Source organism: Rhinichthys klamathensis, unplaced genomic scaffold (genome assembly GCF_029890125.1).
Source record: "Rhinichthys klamathensis goyatoka isolate OS25496 unplaced genomic scaffold, OSU_Roscu_1.1 h1tg000321l_1, whole genome shotgun sequence".
Lineage (NCBI taxonomy): Eukaryota > Metazoa > Chordata > Actinopteri > Cypriniformes > Leuciscidae > Rhinichthys > Rhinichthys klamathensis.
Genome location: NW_026606837.1, coordinates 905,292 through 923,802, shown reverse-complemented (window position 1 = coordinate 923,802; position 18,511 = coordinate 905,292). Strand labels below are relative to the sequence as shown.

The 18,511-nt window shown below is 38.3% G+C and overlaps 2 protein-coding genes across 6 annotated transcripts in view; one reads left to right on the top strand and one right to left on the bottom strand.

The window, feature by feature from the left end:
- The window catches only part of map6a (microtubule-associated protein 6a), a 224,641-nt gene that overhangs the window by 124,892 nt on the left and 81,238 nt on the right, over positions 1-18,511 (top strand). The window lies entirely within an intron of this gene.
- uvrag (UV radiation resistance associated gene) overlaps positions 1-18,511 on the bottom strand; it is a 106,686-nt gene that overhangs the window by 63,455 nt on the left and 24,720 nt on the right. The window contains exons 7-8 of the mRNA XM_056271541.1: positions 13,048-13,153; positions 5,729-5,855 (exon numbers count right to left, since the gene is read on the bottom strand). Of these exons, the coding sequence (XP_056127516.1) occupies positions 5,729-5,855; positions 13,048-13,153 (233 nt within the window). The remainder of the gene's footprint in view (positions 1-5,728; positions 5,856-13,047; positions 13,154-18,511) is intronic.

Sequence of the window (18,511 nt, the reverse complement as noted above, 5' to 3'; positions counted from 1 at the left end):
CGCGAGTATGAGTTGCTGTGGAATGCAAGTGTCAGCCCCACTTTTTTGCATTGCTGTTGTGGTTCATTATTTCAGACACAATATTCACAGAAGAGGGCAAATGGAGATCGAGACAGAAAGCAAGAGAGATCAATGAGTGAGAATTGAAGAGAGGAGGAGATTTTAAATTCTCTCTATAGATGGATCAAAAGGAGGATAGGCAGTGGTGTGGTGTGCCTCAGGTCCCTATAAGACCAAATCATATACAGTACATACATACATACTGTATATAAATATACATGAACTAGTATTCAAAAGTTTGAGATCAGAAAGATTAATACTTTTCAGAAAGGACACATTAAATTAATCAAAAGTGAATGTAAGGACATTTACGATGTTTCAAAAGATTTCTGTTTCAAATAAATGATGTTCTTTTGAAATTTCTATTCAGCAAAGAATCTTGAAAAAGAGCATCATGGTTTCCACAAAAATATGAAGCACTACACTGTTTTCAATGTTAATAATAAGACATGTTTCTTCAAATCAGCACATTAGAATGATTCCTGAAGGATCATGTGACACTGAAGACTGGAGTAATGATGCTGAAAATTCAGCTTTGCCATCACAGGAATAAATTGTATTTTAAAAGATAATAAAATAGAAAACAGTTATTGAAAATTGTAATGTTTTACTCTATAAAATAAATTCAGCCTTGGTGACCATGAGAAGTTTCAAAAACATTAAAAACTAAACTGACATTGTATGGAAGAGACCTGCATGAAAAAAAAAAAAAAAATTCCACAGAAGAAAGTCACAGGGGATCGGAATGTCATAAGGGAGAGTAAGCGAAGACGATTTTCATTTTTGGGTGAACTATTCCTTTAAAGAGTTGATTCTTGTCTGTTCTTTTCCACTTCACTTACATAAAATGAGAAGATGAGAGTGGAAAGAGAAAATCAAAGCAGACTGTCTGGTAAAAAAAAAAAAAAAAAGGCACAACTCTTTTGTTCTGACTTGCACTTGTAAAAACAGAGAGTGTCTGCTTTATAATATGCCTCGCATTCTCTTCTCTTTTACAGCTCTGTGGGATCTTTCTGTCTTAAAGCAATGCATGGCGGGACATCCTGGGCCCTGGTGCTGTCTTTCTGAAGACACTGGAGGTGTGAACCAGGGAAATTGAAAGAGAGATCATTGTCGCTGGAGCAAAGCGGTCCCACATGCAAAGCCTTGAACCTCTCATTAGGATAAGACGGCAGGAAAAAAAAAAGAGAGCCAGAGGCAGAGAAAGAGACTGAGAGGTCTAAATGCTTTTGTTCTCTACTTGTTCTCTATAAATGATCCCCTATGACACACTCTGCTTTAGTAATATTGCCTCTCTCGACCATCAGAGTTGTCAGCACCAGGTTAAGGCCTCCTCTTCGCCGCCCACACCTTTCCTAAAGACTACTGGCAGGAAGTCATCTGCGTTTGCTCGGGAGAAAGCAGAGGTTAAAGGAATAGTTCACCCAGTAATATAAATTCTGTCATCATTCACTCACCCAAATATCTGTAAGAAAAATGGAAGCTCTTGAGGAAAAGTCTTTTTTTTTTGTTGCGCATCGAGGGATTTATTCGGTAAATGTGTTATTCCATCGCAGTTTTATGCGCATGTCATCCTAGTGGGATAAAAAAAAAAGATCTGCCTCAATTGAGTGCATTTGTTTTTTTATGCACATTTTGCGATATCCCAAAATGCACATACAATGGAAATCAATCACTATATTTCCATCCACCTATTTGTAAGTAAAAAACAATACACTGACATTGTCACACTATATTTTATGTTCCACAGACAGTTAATCTCGGTAATGAAGATTACAGATGGAATTATTCATTGACAAAGCTTCTTTTTTTTTGCCGCCAATGATAAGAGACATCGTGGCATTGGCAATAACTGCCATGAAAGCTAAACCACAGGAAACATGGTGAAGCCAGCGGGTGTTTCGTGTTCTAATGACCAAAAGGACTAGTAAAAGTGTGTCCACTCACTCTGTACCTCTTTTTTTTTTTCTGTAGCACTTTACATTTTCCCCTTCGTTTGTGGAGTCCCTCCGCATCTGACGTTTACAGGCCCACGGTCCAGAGCGCAACTACCGATCATAACAACGTCAAATGGCTTTTATGAGCATAATTTACAACATGTGCACGGACGTGATGAGAAATTAGAGCGAGGGAAACGGTGACAGGAGGCTTGACCCTGCAAAGCTTTATTCTGTGCTTCAATGGAAACGAGGAAGCGCTCAGTGACCAGAACCGCCGGGGGAGTGCGAGAGCGCATGACTGCAGCTCTGTACATTAAACAGAGATGAGACGTGGTTACACTTAAGTCATTTTGTGCAATTTCTGGCAATCTCCCTTTGTAAGTGGGATAAACTACGGTAGTTTTGGAAGGAGGCTTTCATGCTGCTTCACGGAGTGCTGGCCCGGTTAGTATCACAGCAAATAAGCGCTGACTGACAATAGCTTAAAGGACCATTAGTGTTTAAATGAAATTTAGGTGTGGGGGATTTGTTAGCGGGAATGGGAAAGGCAGGAATTAACTGAGAGGGACATGACGGGAAAGAAAAAAAGTTGGAATCTGTAGTTTTTCTCATCTCTCTCGCAGAAGAGAGCGCTTTCCTCCCTTTTCCTTACTACTAATAACCCTTTGAACATCTTTTACTGAAAAGATGTTCACAAAGAAATCTAAAACAACATTATATATTATTATATTATCTGTTAACAATAAATAGCAAAAACTCACACATCCCAAAAAAGTGCATAAGATATCATTTCAAAAACATGTCCAGGTGGCATAGTTTGCAAAAATATACAATATTTAATTTGTAATGCAACATTAAGGTCATCCAAGTGTTAACTAAAATTAGAACTATTAAAAGTAATTTTCAGTAATTTAAATAAAATTAAATATAAATATTAGATGAAAAATGTAAACTTTAAAAAAAATTATTAGAAATGTTGCCTTGGAAACTAACTGAAATATGTAAGTTTAAGCTATAGCACTAAAATTACTAAAACTAAAACCAAAATTAATAATAAATTAGGATATATATATATATATATAAAAAATGAAAAATAAAATGGTAAAAGCACATAATTACTAAAACTCACTTACATAAAAAATCTAAATATTAATAAATTCTATAAATTACACTATAATAGTATAAAAAATAAAATAACACTTGGTACGGTGCAGGAATTTTTCTTCTGTAATTTGTTTTATCTTTTTTGCATTAAATTCTTAACCAATTTTCTTACCAAAATTAGAAAGAAAGAAAGAAAGAAAGAAAGAAAGAAAGAAAGAAAGAAAGAAAGAAAGAAAGAAAGAAAGAAAGAAAGAAAGAAAGAAAGAAAGAAAGAAAGAAAGAAAGAAAGAAAGAAAGAAAGAAAGAAAGAAAGAAAGGACCAATAAATAAATGAATGAATGAATGAATGAAGCAGGTCAAGCAGTGTGCCATCATCCTCTCCTCTTACTCTAGTTCAAATAAATGTTTTATTCAGCTCTTAAAAAGTATTCTCCAATGCATGAATGTGAATGGGCCGCTCCCTTCGGCTCCAGTCAGGACAGGCTCCTCTTGGCAGAGGCTGTTGGGTAGACGTCATCCATCTAGAACAGACCTTTCCCTGAACCTCAAATCCGCTGTTTGTTTCTACACACTAGGAGGTCATGAACACAATGCATTATGGGATGGCAAGTGCCAGGCCACTCAATCATTACGGTTGTGCAAGTGTGCGTATATGTATTCTTTATGAACCCACAGTATGCAGCCCAACCCTCTAGCCAAACACCAGCCACCACATCAATCAAACTCACCTCTTCGCACCTCCCGTCCCATGCACAACATTTGGCAAATAAAAAGAGCAGGATTCAGAAATCAAACATGAATGGCAGGAGGCTGTGACAAATGGGGCGGTGAGGAACTTAAGCTTTGAATAAACTCTGAATGTTCAATGTCCGCCTGCACAGTCTGGATCTTTGATAGAAGCAGTGTAAAGTAACATAAAAGAATAATGAGACCACTAAATCACAACAAACAGGGGTGGCGGTGGTCTTGACAGGTCAAAACCGCAGAAGTGCCCTTTTCCTACAAGAGGATCTCCCATTATAACTGAATTTTAAGGACAAAATGTGACTAACAAACTGCTCGAATCAGGCATGTACATAATGGTAATTTAAACAAAAAATTGCCCAAATCAGTGACGACAAGCAATGTACAACAAATGCACGTCCTTTGATTGGGCAGCACGAGACACATTCAAATCTAAAGAGTTCTGAAAGAGAAATTAGCAGTCATATCACCCTGTAGCCCAAGACTGGTTGCCCACTGAAGCTAAGCAGGGCTGAGCCTGGTTAGTACCTGGATGGGAGACCTTCTGAGAAAACCAGGTTGCTGCTGGAAGAGGTGTTAGTGAGGCCAGCAGGGGGTGCTCACCCTGTGGTCTGTGTGGGTCCTAACGCCCTAGTATAGTGACGGGGACACTATACTGTCAAAAGAGCACCGTCCTTCGGATGAGACGTTAAACCGAGGTCCTGACTCTCTGTGGTCACAAAAAATCCCAGGATGTCTTTCGAAAGAGTAGGGGTGTAACCCCGGCATCCTGGCCAAATTCGCCCAGTGGCCTCTGTCTATCATGGCCTCCTAATCATCCCCATATATACTGATTGGCTTCATCACTGTCTCCTCTCCACCAGTAAGCTGGTGTGTGGTGGGCGTTCTGGCGCAATATGGCTGCCGTCGCATCATCCAAGTGGATGCTGCACATTGGTGGTGGTTGAGGAGATCCCCCCTTCTATGTGAAGCGCTTTGAGTGCCTAGAAAAGCGCTATATAAATGTAATGAATTATTAATTAATTAAATTCCAATAGTTCCGAAATGGAATTTCCAACTTCTTAAAGAAGTGCAAAGGTATACCACCTTTAGGTCGGATTCCCAACATGGAAATTCACAACTCTGATTCCACAAAGATGCATGTGCCAGATGAATGTGGCAAAAACAGTGCGAACTACACAATTAATGGTGAACAACAACCCAATTCAGGCAAATTATTGAATCCAAATGCCTAAATAACATGATTACAAGATCATAAAATGGGTTTGGGAAACATTTGCTGAGACAGGTGTGTAAAACATGGCAAAAGATCTGTGTTGCTGTTCGCTTACCTGCAAAACAAATGCTAGCAGTGTTTTTATACATCAGATGTTTTTTAGTCGGAAGGTGCAGATATCAAGTAACAATCGAATGCATCACTACATGTCAAATGTGTTCTTATTGGCTGCAATTTTGTTGTTTTCTTTAAGTGAGGACAGGAAAATTACTTGACGCTGGACACTTTTTGTATGAAGGCTGTTTAGACGTAAAACAACTGCCTTGTTCAATTCAAGGCACGGAAATATATTTACATGAGAATGTGGAGCCGCCGTTTTAGATCTGGAAATACATTTTAGCAGATGGAACTCTATACGGTCCCCCAAAGTACTGGAACACGCATGAAGTTACATCAGTGAAAAACAAGATGAAGAGTTTCACAACACATTCAGTCTGACACACAGATTCAGTCTGACACACAGTTTTGGAAGAGAATGCTGCCTGATTGCAGATGTGTGGGGATGTGAACCACTGGTGTGTAACAGTATAGAGGAAGAATACATATGGTGATGGGGTTTTTTTTACCAAAAAGGGACAGATCTTTCATCAGTGAATTTTGTTACCTTTCTTTACAAGCTGTGCTCTCTCTTTCTGCATCAAGTCCATTTCTCTCGTCAACGCCTTCCTCTGTCTCTCCAACTCACACCTCAGAATCCCGATATGTAGCTGCATACACTCCCTCTCTTTTTTCTGCGGAAAGAAACAACAATAAGTATAAAAACGTTTCCGTTTTCCTCAATTCTATGCCCAAATCAACTTCATTGGGTAGCTCAATTATTAAGAAAAGGACGGTTAACAGCTGGTCAGGCATTAGAATGGCCTGTTCTGAAGGTAAATCTCACACCCACAAAGCATGAAGCATGTAGCAAAATTGGTTATTCTAGTCGGTACTAAGAAGAAAAACAGTTGACGGTACTAGTATTTCTGCAGAACCGGTAGGTAGTACAGAGTATCGGGCGTATTGAGTACCCACTGATAGAGGCTGCTTTCAAAAGCTCTCGTTTGTGTTTGTTTGAGTGCTCTCTCTCTGAGTGTCATAGGTTCCTATTTACAATGTGTTTTTACAAGCAATGAGCATTGTAGCCAATCCCGAACGCAGAGGTGCTAGTCCGTAAATCACAATCTGCTAAGCACCATTGAAAGCGCACAAGGTTTTGTTTTGGTCAGCGCGAGCCGCGCACTCGTGAATCCTTTCTTTATAACCAACAAAGTGTAAACAAATAAGTGATTAATTGTACAATTAACATGGTAGGGCTCTTCTCTTGCTTTCTGTTTACCCATTCACAATCTGAATATAAGTTTAGCTTTTCATGCTGCTAAGTACACTGCAACGTTTCTGGATTGACACCTGTGTTTAAAGGCTAGACTGAATCGGAAACTGCGATGACTGACAGTGATAACCCACGGATGAGACAAAATGGGACAGCATTTTTTAAAGTACTTAATTCAACAGTTTTTGCTCTGGTACCGAAATTGGTACTGAGAACTGCTAAATTGTACTGGTATTAGTAGTGGTATTAGTAGTACTGGTATTGGTACTGTGACAACCCTAGCTTATTCTAATATAAATTATAAGACTTTTTTATATATGCACTTAAAGTTTAGGGTCAGTAAGGTTTTTTTTAAAGTGCTTTTATTCAGCAAGGATGCATTAAATTTATCTATAGTGAGAGTAAAACATTTGTACAGTTATAAAAGATAATATTTCAAATAAATGCAGGGGTTTTTTGCACTTTCTATTCTTTAAAGTATCCTGTTAAAAAAGTTTCACAGTTTCCACAAAGATATTAAGCAGCACAACCACTAAAACAACTATTTTAAAGTATAATTATATTTCATAACAATATTACTGTATTTTTGATTTTAAAAAAATGCAGCCTTGATGAGCAAGAGACTTCTTTCAAAAACAATGTATATATTTTGCATTAACCTGTAAAACACTTTGGAAAGTAAGCGCGAGCCAGAAACATTCACATTAATGTAATAAAACAGTAAGATATGATTTTTTAAGCTGATTACAGCAGACATCAGTGCCGGATCTTCCCTCAGATTCTCCAGCACAGATGAGTCCACAGCAGATCTATCTAATCTACATCTACAGCCCTGCGGCTTTCGGGACTGTTAGCGAGCCAAGCGCACTAATGAGGAACAGTGATCTGACGAGGGTGAAAGTGGGATAGAGAGTAGATAGGAGAAGAAAGAGAGCGAAGGAGAAGAGATAACAAGCAGAGAAAGTTCACTATGTCTTTAAAGTGATTGGTGGTGGTGATCCCTATCATAGCCAGAACTGCTGAGTTTAATACAGAGCAGGATGGAGAAGCATCTCTAATGTTTGATCCTCATGGCCTTCAGCGTCCATTAGAGACATATTCAGAATAAACAATAAACATATTCATCATGCATGCAATTACAAAACTTACAGAGTGGACATAGATGTGATGTCTCTATAAACAGAGATGTAAGAAACATGAATCCACCCCACAGGGTGTTGGGGAAATTGAGTGGAAGTCATATAGCAATGAAATCTGTAGGATCTACAGTAGGTAAAATCTCAGGATCTTGTATTCTTGCACTTGGCAGCTGAGGAAGTGTCAACCACAGAGATATAGAAGACATCACCTCAACCTTCAGATAGCTTGAGCCCTTATACGGCAAGAAAAGACCAAGAGCTTGCGTGTTTACTATCAACGCCACTGGCACGACAAAATATGACATTTCACACATAGCTAAACGCTTCAAAAACGCTTCACATTTTTTTCAGAAAAAAAAAACTAGAAAAAAGTAGGGATACATTGATACTGATGCTGATAAGTCAATAATTATTTTTTTTACATAGTTTGATATTAAAATGTTATACTAGTTTGTGTATAATAATAATATTAATAATAAATAGTTCAAAATGCTACAAGTGAATTTAGCCATCACAACATTATAATTGAAACATTTACTATACATAAAGTAAAAAAATAAAACGTTTTGAAATTTAAGATTACATTTAAGGTGTTATTAAATTAATACTTTTTAAAAAATAACTTTAAGTGACATCACGTGAGAGAAAAGGTCATCTAAATGTAAAAATAGGCAGATTTGAACAAGCTCAATTAATCTTATAATGGTCAAAATAATAACTATCAACTGTTAAATAATAACATAAATAAGAATCATAAAAATAAAAGTAAAAAATAAAACTAATAAATATCATAACAATATAAAAACAACAAACATCAGCTGAAAAAAATAAATTAGAAAAAAATAAATTATGTAAATAAGTACATTTAAAAGTAATAAGTAAATAAGCATGTAAATAGGTAAAATAATAAGTAATAAATAATACATAAATAAGAAATAAATTAATAAATCAATCAATTCTAGCTCTAAAAAAAAAACATTTGATTGAACAAAAGTCTGTCAAATCAAAAACAAAAGTCCAAAATTTTAGGTGTACACTAGCATATAAATTAGCTTTAAAGCAAAACACACATGGACTAAAAGCCACAAACCTTTAAGGCATGTACCTCACATCCTCTCACACACGAAAAATCACATTCTGCTAGTAATAAGAAAGCTCGGAATAATTCAATTAGCGTAGCAATAACCGGTACAGTGTAGCGAGTGTGCGTGGGCTGATTGATTGCTTGAAGTGCCCTAATAGGCTCCAAACTGACCTGAGGCCAGTGAGAAGTGACAACACTGCTGTTCCAGAGGTGAACGCTCTGATCTGTAATCAGGTTCACATAACCTCAAGCCTGAAGGAAAAACTCAAAACAGACTTTTGCTCATTAAGCGCAGTAACCGATACACTTTTGCAGGAATTTCAGACCCTCGCTGACCTTTGGTACGGTCCAGGTAGCGCTCGGGTGATGGAGGGAGAGTGTCAGCTATTAGTGTAAACGTATCCTGAAATTTGACATGTGGAGAACTCCAGAAACTTGCCAATTCGTTTTTTGGAGAGGAGGAGACTTCACAGTCATTCACGGAGACTTGACGAACCGCTAAGAAAGACGTGTGATAATATTCCCAACATATGTAGGCTTCAGAAGGCTTTAAGAGCCTTTGGATGAGTATTGTGTTGGATATTGTAAGACAGAAACTTGCTTGTAATTATTGCATGTCGTGTTGTGTTTGCTGTGCTTTCTCGTGTTTGTTCATTATAAACGCTTCATGTTTTGGCAACTTCTTTTCACGTCATGATCATTTCTGGCTGATTTGGATTCAAGCAAGAGTGAGAGAAAAAAAGTGAGGTCATGTTCTTTGCTTTGGCCAGCCAAAAAAAAAAAAATGGAACCAAAAACAAAGTTTGAAAACAGAAACTCCAAAGAAAATGACAGACCTCCAGGACACTGAGACAGCGGAGATCAATAGATGGTCCTGTGAACATCTCACCCTCTGAGAAAACAGCATTTCAACAGGTGGAGGCGCCGCCGCCATACAAACACTAAGCACTTAAACATCAAAGACAGCAGGAGTGTGTGTGTGTGGTAGGGCACTGAGTGATGGCGTCTTTATGACTCACAAGTGTGTGAGAGGGCAAATGTGACTCAAAGAATCTCTCATTTTCACTCTTTCTGAAGTCTTTCAAGGATGCGCTATATTTCAATGCATTTCTATCCAAAAAACACATTTCAGTTTCATTTAAAGGGGTCATGACATTGATTTTTTATTATTTTAAAGGCACATTATGTAAGATTTTTGGATCAATATATCCAAAAACCACTAGAACAATGTTATATATTTTGTTGATTTGTGTACTTATTAAACATGTTTCTAAGGATGTTTAAATCCAGAGAAATAAGCCGTTTTAACCAGGACACGGACCGTGTCCATGCGTTGCCTATTAATGACATCATACCCCCGTTACCGTTGATTTTTGATTTATATTATGTGTTTTATTAGACAGGTGAGCAACTGTTTGGATATATTTATCATTGACAGAAAACTAATCATTGTTATAGCTCAACACAGTTAGTCTTTTTGTTAAAATCTCGTTTTCTTGATTTTCCGCGAGTACCATGCCTAATATCGATCTAGCTCACTGCAGCGTGCAACAAGTGTCTCATATAGCAACCGCCGAGCGAACGCACAGAGTAGCATTATAACAACTTTCAACACAAATGTATCTAATATGATAAAACGGAGCTCACATATAGTGTAAGCAAATGTTAACCATTAAGAGACTGAATGCCAGTGGGTGGGGTCTATGGTGCGATGATGTTAAAACTATTCGTCGTGTCTTGCTCTGGAAGCAGGCATATGCAAATGTATTCACCCGTGTTACGTCACAGGTATTAAAACAATATCAAATATCAATATCAAAACTAGCTGTTTTTGGAGTACGCATAATCGTGAATTGGAAAGAGAAAGTAAAAAGAGAGCGTGCATTCAAAAGCGATTGCAGTATATTGTATATTGATAGTGGCTCCCTGATGCCCACAAATTATATACAGTATAATAATTTGATATGCATGTTTTCACATAACATTCCCATCTCAAATTTTTTTCCATCCCCATGTCCCTCTAGGGCAGTGGTTCCCAACCTTTTTTTATCCGAGACCCCCTTTTTCCCAAGAAAATATTTTAGGGCCCCCCTTCACATTTAATGATATTATCGCTCTTGTAAGCTTGCAGCAAGGATGACAAAATATGTTTACTATAACCAGATATGTTTATGCACAAATAATAGCCTATAATATTGAAAATACAATGACAAAAACATCAGTAGGCCCTTTGTAATTTAAAAACGTAAGCCAAGGAGAAGCCTATATATTGGCCCTATTTGAAATCCAAAAACAAAAATATTCACAGTGGTGTGTACGTAAAAAAAAAGAAAGAATATAGGCTATTACTAAATGACTGCTGTCTGGGGCCTTAATACTTGCAAGTTATTTGTGAGGCTTTATTTTTTACGCTTTTGACGCTATAGCGAGCGATAATAAACTTGAATAATATGTCTTTCGGAATAACATTGTAGCTGGAACTACTTCTCTCTGTGTACGTCTATGACGAGTCACGCAGGTACTGGGCAACTCCGCAGCGGCAGTGATCCGAACCAGTGTAAAATAGTCCCAATGTAAACACCGTAAACACTACCATAGTGGATCAGGATAAGACAAAAAACACGGATTGAAAAATGGATTCATGATGAACTCGCTCATTATATACATTTTGTAAATTTTGAACAGAAAAAAGTTAAGGACTTTTATTTAATCCTCATTGCTCAAAACTCAAAGCTTTTCAAAATATGACGCGACCCCCCACAGAGCTCGCTGAGGCCCCCTTGTGGGCCGCGACCCCCCTGTTGGGAACCGATGCTCTAGGGGCTCCATAGAATGTGTAATTTCCTTTCCGAACATAGTACTAGGCTTCGAGCAAAATATCAAGCAAGCGGCGTCTACGAACAAATAACGCCAGACCATTGGTCAGTGCCTATGTAGACAGCAAGGCAGCACGAGAGAAGGAGAAAAAATATATATAGTGTGTGTGATTACATTTATTCTGATTGGAAGGTGTTTGGGCATTTACAGCCAACTGGGAGAGGGGAGAGGAGAGTGGACAGACTTTTGAAGTTTTCATTAACTATAAGCACAACTATAAAACCTTCTCAAACGGCTGCGTTTTCGCAGCTGCTGACTGTCACCTCCAAAAATGCCAAATATGTTTTCCTTTTACTTTTCATTCTACTGCAGGATACAGTGAGTGTGGAAACACAAACAGAGAATTTTCTGGTAACAAGGGCACGGTGATACATAGAGAAGGGATAAAGCCGTGGGATTCGGGATCTCTAAATCCACCAAAACACAGGATACAAGAGCCGCCGGAGGACCTAATGACATATTTATGAGGATCTGTGTAACACAAGATACACAACTCTGAGGCCATTTACCACACTGCTGCTGTTTGTGTTGAGTGACTAGGTACCCTGACTTCCTGTCTGAAACTGAGGGTACTAGCACCAGCATAATGAACTCTCATTCTCACCTGTAAAAATAACACTGCAACTGCTTGAAATAATCAGCAAATAATAAAGCATTAGTAGTTGCAATTGTAAAAAAAAATATATATATATATATATATATATATATATATATATATATATATATATATATATTTCTGAGAAAGTAAATGATCGATCCACTCATCTATCTACTTACTTTAGTAGTGGAACATGTTCGGTTCATAAAAATGTAATAGTAAATGTTGAGTTTAACATTAACTAAGAATAATAAATTCTACAGAATTGCTCATTTTAAGTTCCTGTTAACTAATGCAGATGTAAATGAAAAATTTAAACTGAAGTGTTTCCAAAGCTTGTTCTAACAGACTCCTATGCATTTCTTGATGTTTGAAGCTTTGTTTTTAATTGACAAAATATAATACTGGGGGCACCTTTAAGAATTATATTACAATTGAGAGCAAATAGTACTTTTATGTACTTTTAGTTTTTAATGTTTCCCAGTTGTGCTTTCTTTAGGACCTTCACTGACATGCTTGTCTGATACACTGCTAGATAGCTTATCAAAAGCTGGTTTATACTGCCATCTCTCATGAAAGAGTAATTCTGTGAGGCTGGAAAGACAATATCCCCACTACAGAGTGAAGTATTGAATTTTAAATTGAGTTTGACAATATGCTATAAAATTCTGTCAAGCATACAGCAACTGTAAATTTAGCCTTTTATACTTGCAGAGGTGCTTTACAGAGTCTTACCATCCGTACTATGTACCAGGTGTAAAGGAAAAGAAAACCCAACAGGCCGGATAGGATTTATGAAGTTAGAGAACATAGAAAGTATACAGAATATAAAAATAATCCTGAATGAATAGAAGCACACAAGCAGACCTAGACAACCCAAGAAATCCCACTGGTTTGATTTGTTGGGTCTCACCTTTTCTGTGCAGGACGCTGTTGTCCTCAGTTTCTCTTCAATTTCCTTTCCGATCTTCTGAACCGTCACCTGAGTCTGCTTAATGGCTCTCTGGGCTGTGTGAAGCCTGTGGAGGAAACACACACAGGATGCATCACTGTTAGGGTTGAGAATGTGAAGAAAAAGCCATTCCAAGTACTTGAACCGAATGATTTAATGACATTAATGCACACAGTTTCAGCACATGTTTGATCAGAGCTGTGAACCTAACAAAAATACTACCAAGTCAAAAAAGACACAGTGTTCTTTTCACATCTGCTCTCAATAACAAGCATATAGTGTGACCAGCATAGTTCAAACCACAAACAAACGACTCTTATGATTCTTTTTGATGAAGCAGTCGAGCAAATCAGAATTACACTGATTTCAACTAGTTTTTAATATGACAATGTAGTTAAATATACTCGGTTATTAAAAATAGAACCCACAAAACATATGCAAACTAGTTTATTTGACAAAAGAAATGAACAAAAGAACCACACCAAAAATATGCATATACAGTAATTATATAAACACACATTATTTTTGAAGAATGTTCAAGCTACTCTCTCTCTCATACAATTAAAGTATATTAATCTGCATACACAAGAAAGTCATTTAGATTTGGAACGGCATGGGAGTGAGTAAATGATGACAGAATTTTCACTCATATTACTTTAATTTGAAAAGTTTTGAGCATTTGTATGTTTGAACTAAAACACAATCAGTGATTGGATCTTGACTCAAATAGATGGAATTAGGTCAATCAAATGAAGGATGACAGCGGACACATATAAACAACCATTCTCAGATATAATGGAAACAGAATTGCCGCATGTGAAGGGGAGATGATCTCACACGGTGACCGATTTCAGATTTATATTTGCGGTAATTAGAGAACACATAAACTGAAACCTCATGACAGGAACGCTGAACTGAAGGGAGGTCAGGCGCTGTTTTTGTATTGTTTGTTTATTTCCCAAAGGCAATGGGCTTGTTAAGATAAACTTTTATAAATAACAGGTTTGTAAGGAGATTAATAACACCGCAGATGGGTCTCCTCATTTTGCCTGTTTTTGTTTGCACCATGGGCCTAATTTTATGACTCATCTGGTTTTACAACAAAACCAAATGGTTTTAATACCCATTGTTCAATTGCAGTGGCATGGTGAAATTTTTAATTCACCTGAAGGAAAAATTCTGTCAAACTAAGTGCATCCATGGATTTTAATGCAAACATTATTTCATTGCACGAAATGTTCGCTCCCTAAAAAGTCCCACAATGCACCATGAAAACCAGGGAGCATTGATGAAGCTTTTGCTGATCTCACTAGTAGCATATTCCCACTCGGGAGCTTCATGGAAGGCAGCTGATTCGCTCGACCACAAAACCTTTCAGCGACAGCATACAATTAACTTTGTTTCACACTCTCCTAACTCACTCGCTCGACCTCCAGTAATGGTTCTTTCTCTCTCTTTTTGAACAGTAAGATTAACACATTCTCACTTGAATCCCTCAAGGACAATCAGAAGTGCACATGGCTGGGATTAACAACAAACTAGACAAGGCAGATGCTAATTAGCACACAAACTACAGCTGTTGTGCAATAAAAATCAAGAAGAATATGCATTCATGAATGTAACAGCCTCAGATGTCAGTAAAGGAGTCAAAGTTAGCCTGTTATGCCCCTGCTGGAAGATGTTGTAACTACATGTGGTATTTACCTGATACCAAGATGGTGGTATCCAATTATTGTGCTGTTTTTATTTGTTATTCTGTTTAGTTATTATTTTCCTATCAGTGTCAGCAAAGATGAACTACTGGACATTAGGCAACACACCAGACAAAATGTTTCCAGTTTTTGATTATTCTGACGTTTTGCTGGACATTTTAGTCGGAGGGGCCGTGGTGCTATTCAAACGTGCGGTCAATTGCAAACGGGGGAAACGCGCCAGCGCGCTGGTTAAGCTCCGTGAGTGCGGCTTCCGAACCCTACAGGATCTCCTTCAGTTTGCATACAGAGCAAACAGGTCTGTGGATGATCCTGTCAACATGAGACTGCATTATTTCCAGGACCATCTCAATAGACCTGGGATTTAAGCCAGGATCTTATTTGTGGACTCCAATACCATCATGCCTTATCTTTTCACAGCCAAACTGACCCTGCTCTCCGTGCCATCCCAATCTGTCAATGGAGCTCTCTGACAGGAAAGCAGCTGACAGAAGCTAGTGAGACTTGGGAAACTCACATCCAGGACCCTCACTATCAGCACTGGCGCTCCTCAGGGTCGCATACTATCACCACTGCTCTTTTCCCTGTACACGAATGACTGCACCTCTGAAGACCCCTCTTGTCAAGCTCCTGAAGTTTGCAGACGACACCACAGTCATCGGCCTCATCCAGGACCGTGATGAGTCTGCATACAGACAAGAGGTTGAGCAGCTGGCTGCCTTGGTGCAGTCAAAACAACCTGGAGCTTAACACGCCCAAAACAGTGGAGATGATTGTGGACTTCAGGAGGAACACCTCGGCACTTCCCCCACTCACCATCATGAGCAGCACTGTAGAGTAATTCAGGTTCCTGAGCACACCATCACTTAGAACCTGAAGTGGGACAATCACATTGACTTTGTAATTCCTTCATCAGCTGAGGAAGTTCAATATGACACAGGAGCTGCGGACACAGTTCTACTCAGCCATCACAAAGTCTGTTCTTTGTAATTTAAAAACGTAAACGTAAGCACTTCTCTATAACTATCTGGTTTGGTTCAGCTACCAAATCAGACATAAGAAGAAGACTACAATGTACAATCCGGAATGCTGTGGGGATTTTTGGTGCTCCCCTGCCCACCCTGCATGACCTGTACTCCTCCAAAGTGTGGAAGAGGGCAGGTAAAATAATCAAAGAAATTAATACTTTTATTCAACAAGGGTGCATTAAATTGATCAAGTGAGGGTTAATGTATCAATTTAAGCAGTACAACTGTTCTCAACTTTGATAATAATAAGACATGTTTCTTGAGTACCAAATCAGCATATTAGAAAGATTTTTGAAGGATCATGTGACACTGAAGACTGGAGTAATGGCTGCTGAAAATTCAGCTTTGCCATCACAGGAATAAATTACATTTTATAATATAAAAACAGCTAATTTATATTGTAATTATTTTCTAAATATTACGGTGTTACTGTATTTTTGATCAAATAAATACAGCCTTGAGACTTTTTTCAAAAACATTCAAAAATCTTACCAAACCCAAACTTTTATAGTGTACATTGCTAACATTTAATTACATTACAGTGGATGTTTTAGACCTACATTTTGCTTTTCACAGCCCAGGATAGTCACTATTGATGGGTTTCTTAGTTTCCGATAAGTTTTCTCCAAATGCTATGGACCTTCTTGTTTTTAACAGATTTTGAGAAATCATGGGAAAACTGAGCATACCACATTGAGCGTAACGGGGGGAGAATTTCCTCCCACATGCCGACAGAAACCTTGCATTTTATCTTCCCATCTGTGGGCCTTTTTGAATCCATCCGAGGGGGGCCAGAGTACTTTGTGACACTGCTTTAAGTTTTTTTTTACCGCTCCTTTCTTCCCAAAGCTTTTACACTGATGACTTCATTACCACACACGTCATTCGTAAGCAATCATCGAATTGCAGCGATCCACTTAGAGGTCCAAGAAAGAACAGAGAGATGGCCAGCTTCTGATCCAGACCATCAAGATTCTCCTATGACTAGCATTAGAGAATTCAAACAGTTTGCTGACAAAGGTTAAGTGCCAATATCACCATAGTGAAACAATGCAGACTAATACTTCCTGAGCAACTCATCTGGGTTACGTTTCGGCCCTCCTGTGACCACACTGGTCCAAAACTAGACCTAGACTCTACATCTGCTAGAAGTACAGCTGGCCTGCCACTCCAAGCGAAGCTCATTCAAAAGTGATCTACTTTTAACAAACCCCTGTAAAACTGAATAAAGTTTCAGGAAAGTAAGGTTTTATGATTGTCTACACACAACTATGGTGATAATTTCCAGTGGTTGCCCACCAAAACTATATAATGCACAGCTACCATTCCTATAAATCCACATTTTCTTCTATATACCTCTTTTTCTGAAGCTAGAGATTGGAAAACTACACCCCTCTCGCTCATATTTGGGGCCTCTCCTTTCTTCCTCCCGCACTTTCCCAGAAGCACTCTGCATGAGCTGACCAGGGCATAAATCACTAGGCCTTTAAAATCTACCCTGTAACAAGTTCACACAGCGACAGGAAAAATATTATTTATTTTTTATCAGCCGTGTCTCTCTCTTGTTATATGCAGGGTGATATGGCACGCCGATAAGTCAAGTCAAAGCTGATTTGACAGCTTTATCGTCACCGTGATTGAGATGGAGAAATCTGATAGGCCACTTCCCCCAGGTGAGCGGCAGTTATCGCCCAATCGGATTTCACGCATGTCTGCACTCTTATCAACCCTCAACCCGTCTGCCCGTCAACACCTATCTCCCTCAGCCAATCAGAGAAGGGCACAGGAGGCTACCCAGCAACCAGCAAGGCAGCTCAGACATCAAACACACGCTAGAATACAAACACAAACACTTCAATCACAACAACTTTCTTTTCTGGCGAATCACCTTTTAAAAAACTAGGGAAATGATTTCTGAGATTGACATCGGAGGGAAGCTGGGTGCAGTGACCCAAGTAATAGATTACTAGTTGTGTTTGCTAAGTCAAGCATCACTTTTACTACTTTTCAAACTTAGGCTGCATCTGAAATCGCATACTTCTCTACTATATAGTAGGCGAAAAACAGTATGCGACAAAAGTAGTATGTCCGAATTCACAGTACTCATAAAAGAGTAGGCAAAAAGTACACAGATGACCTACTTCTTCCACTGAGATTCTAAAAAGTGCATAGAACAGACACTTTACTATCGCATGAGGCCACGGTAAAGGATTTGTGAATTGAAGTGAAGCATAGGTCACGTGATAAGGGCAACATGGTCAATGTTAGTACGTACGTCCAGATTATATTCATACTACACACATTCATACTATATAGAAAGTAGTTTTTAGTCAAAATAAGTACCTACTCAAGAGATTATGCGATTTTAGACGCAGCCTTAGAGTTAGGGAACTATTAAACTTAGTAGATGAAAATCAATTAAACATTTAATCACTTATTCAGGAAAGGTCTGCAATTACTTTTCTATGCAATCAAACTAATGATTTGTTACCCTAGCAATCACTCAAAACACCCTGTATACTGCAATACACAAACTACCACTCAGACAACCATAGCAACCAGCCAACCGCATAGCAACACCATGGCAACCATCTAGATCACCCTAGCAAACACAGCACATCGTTGTTAGTAGCTAGTTGTTAGTAGTAGAGCACATTGCTCTAACTAGCACACATTTGCAACCAT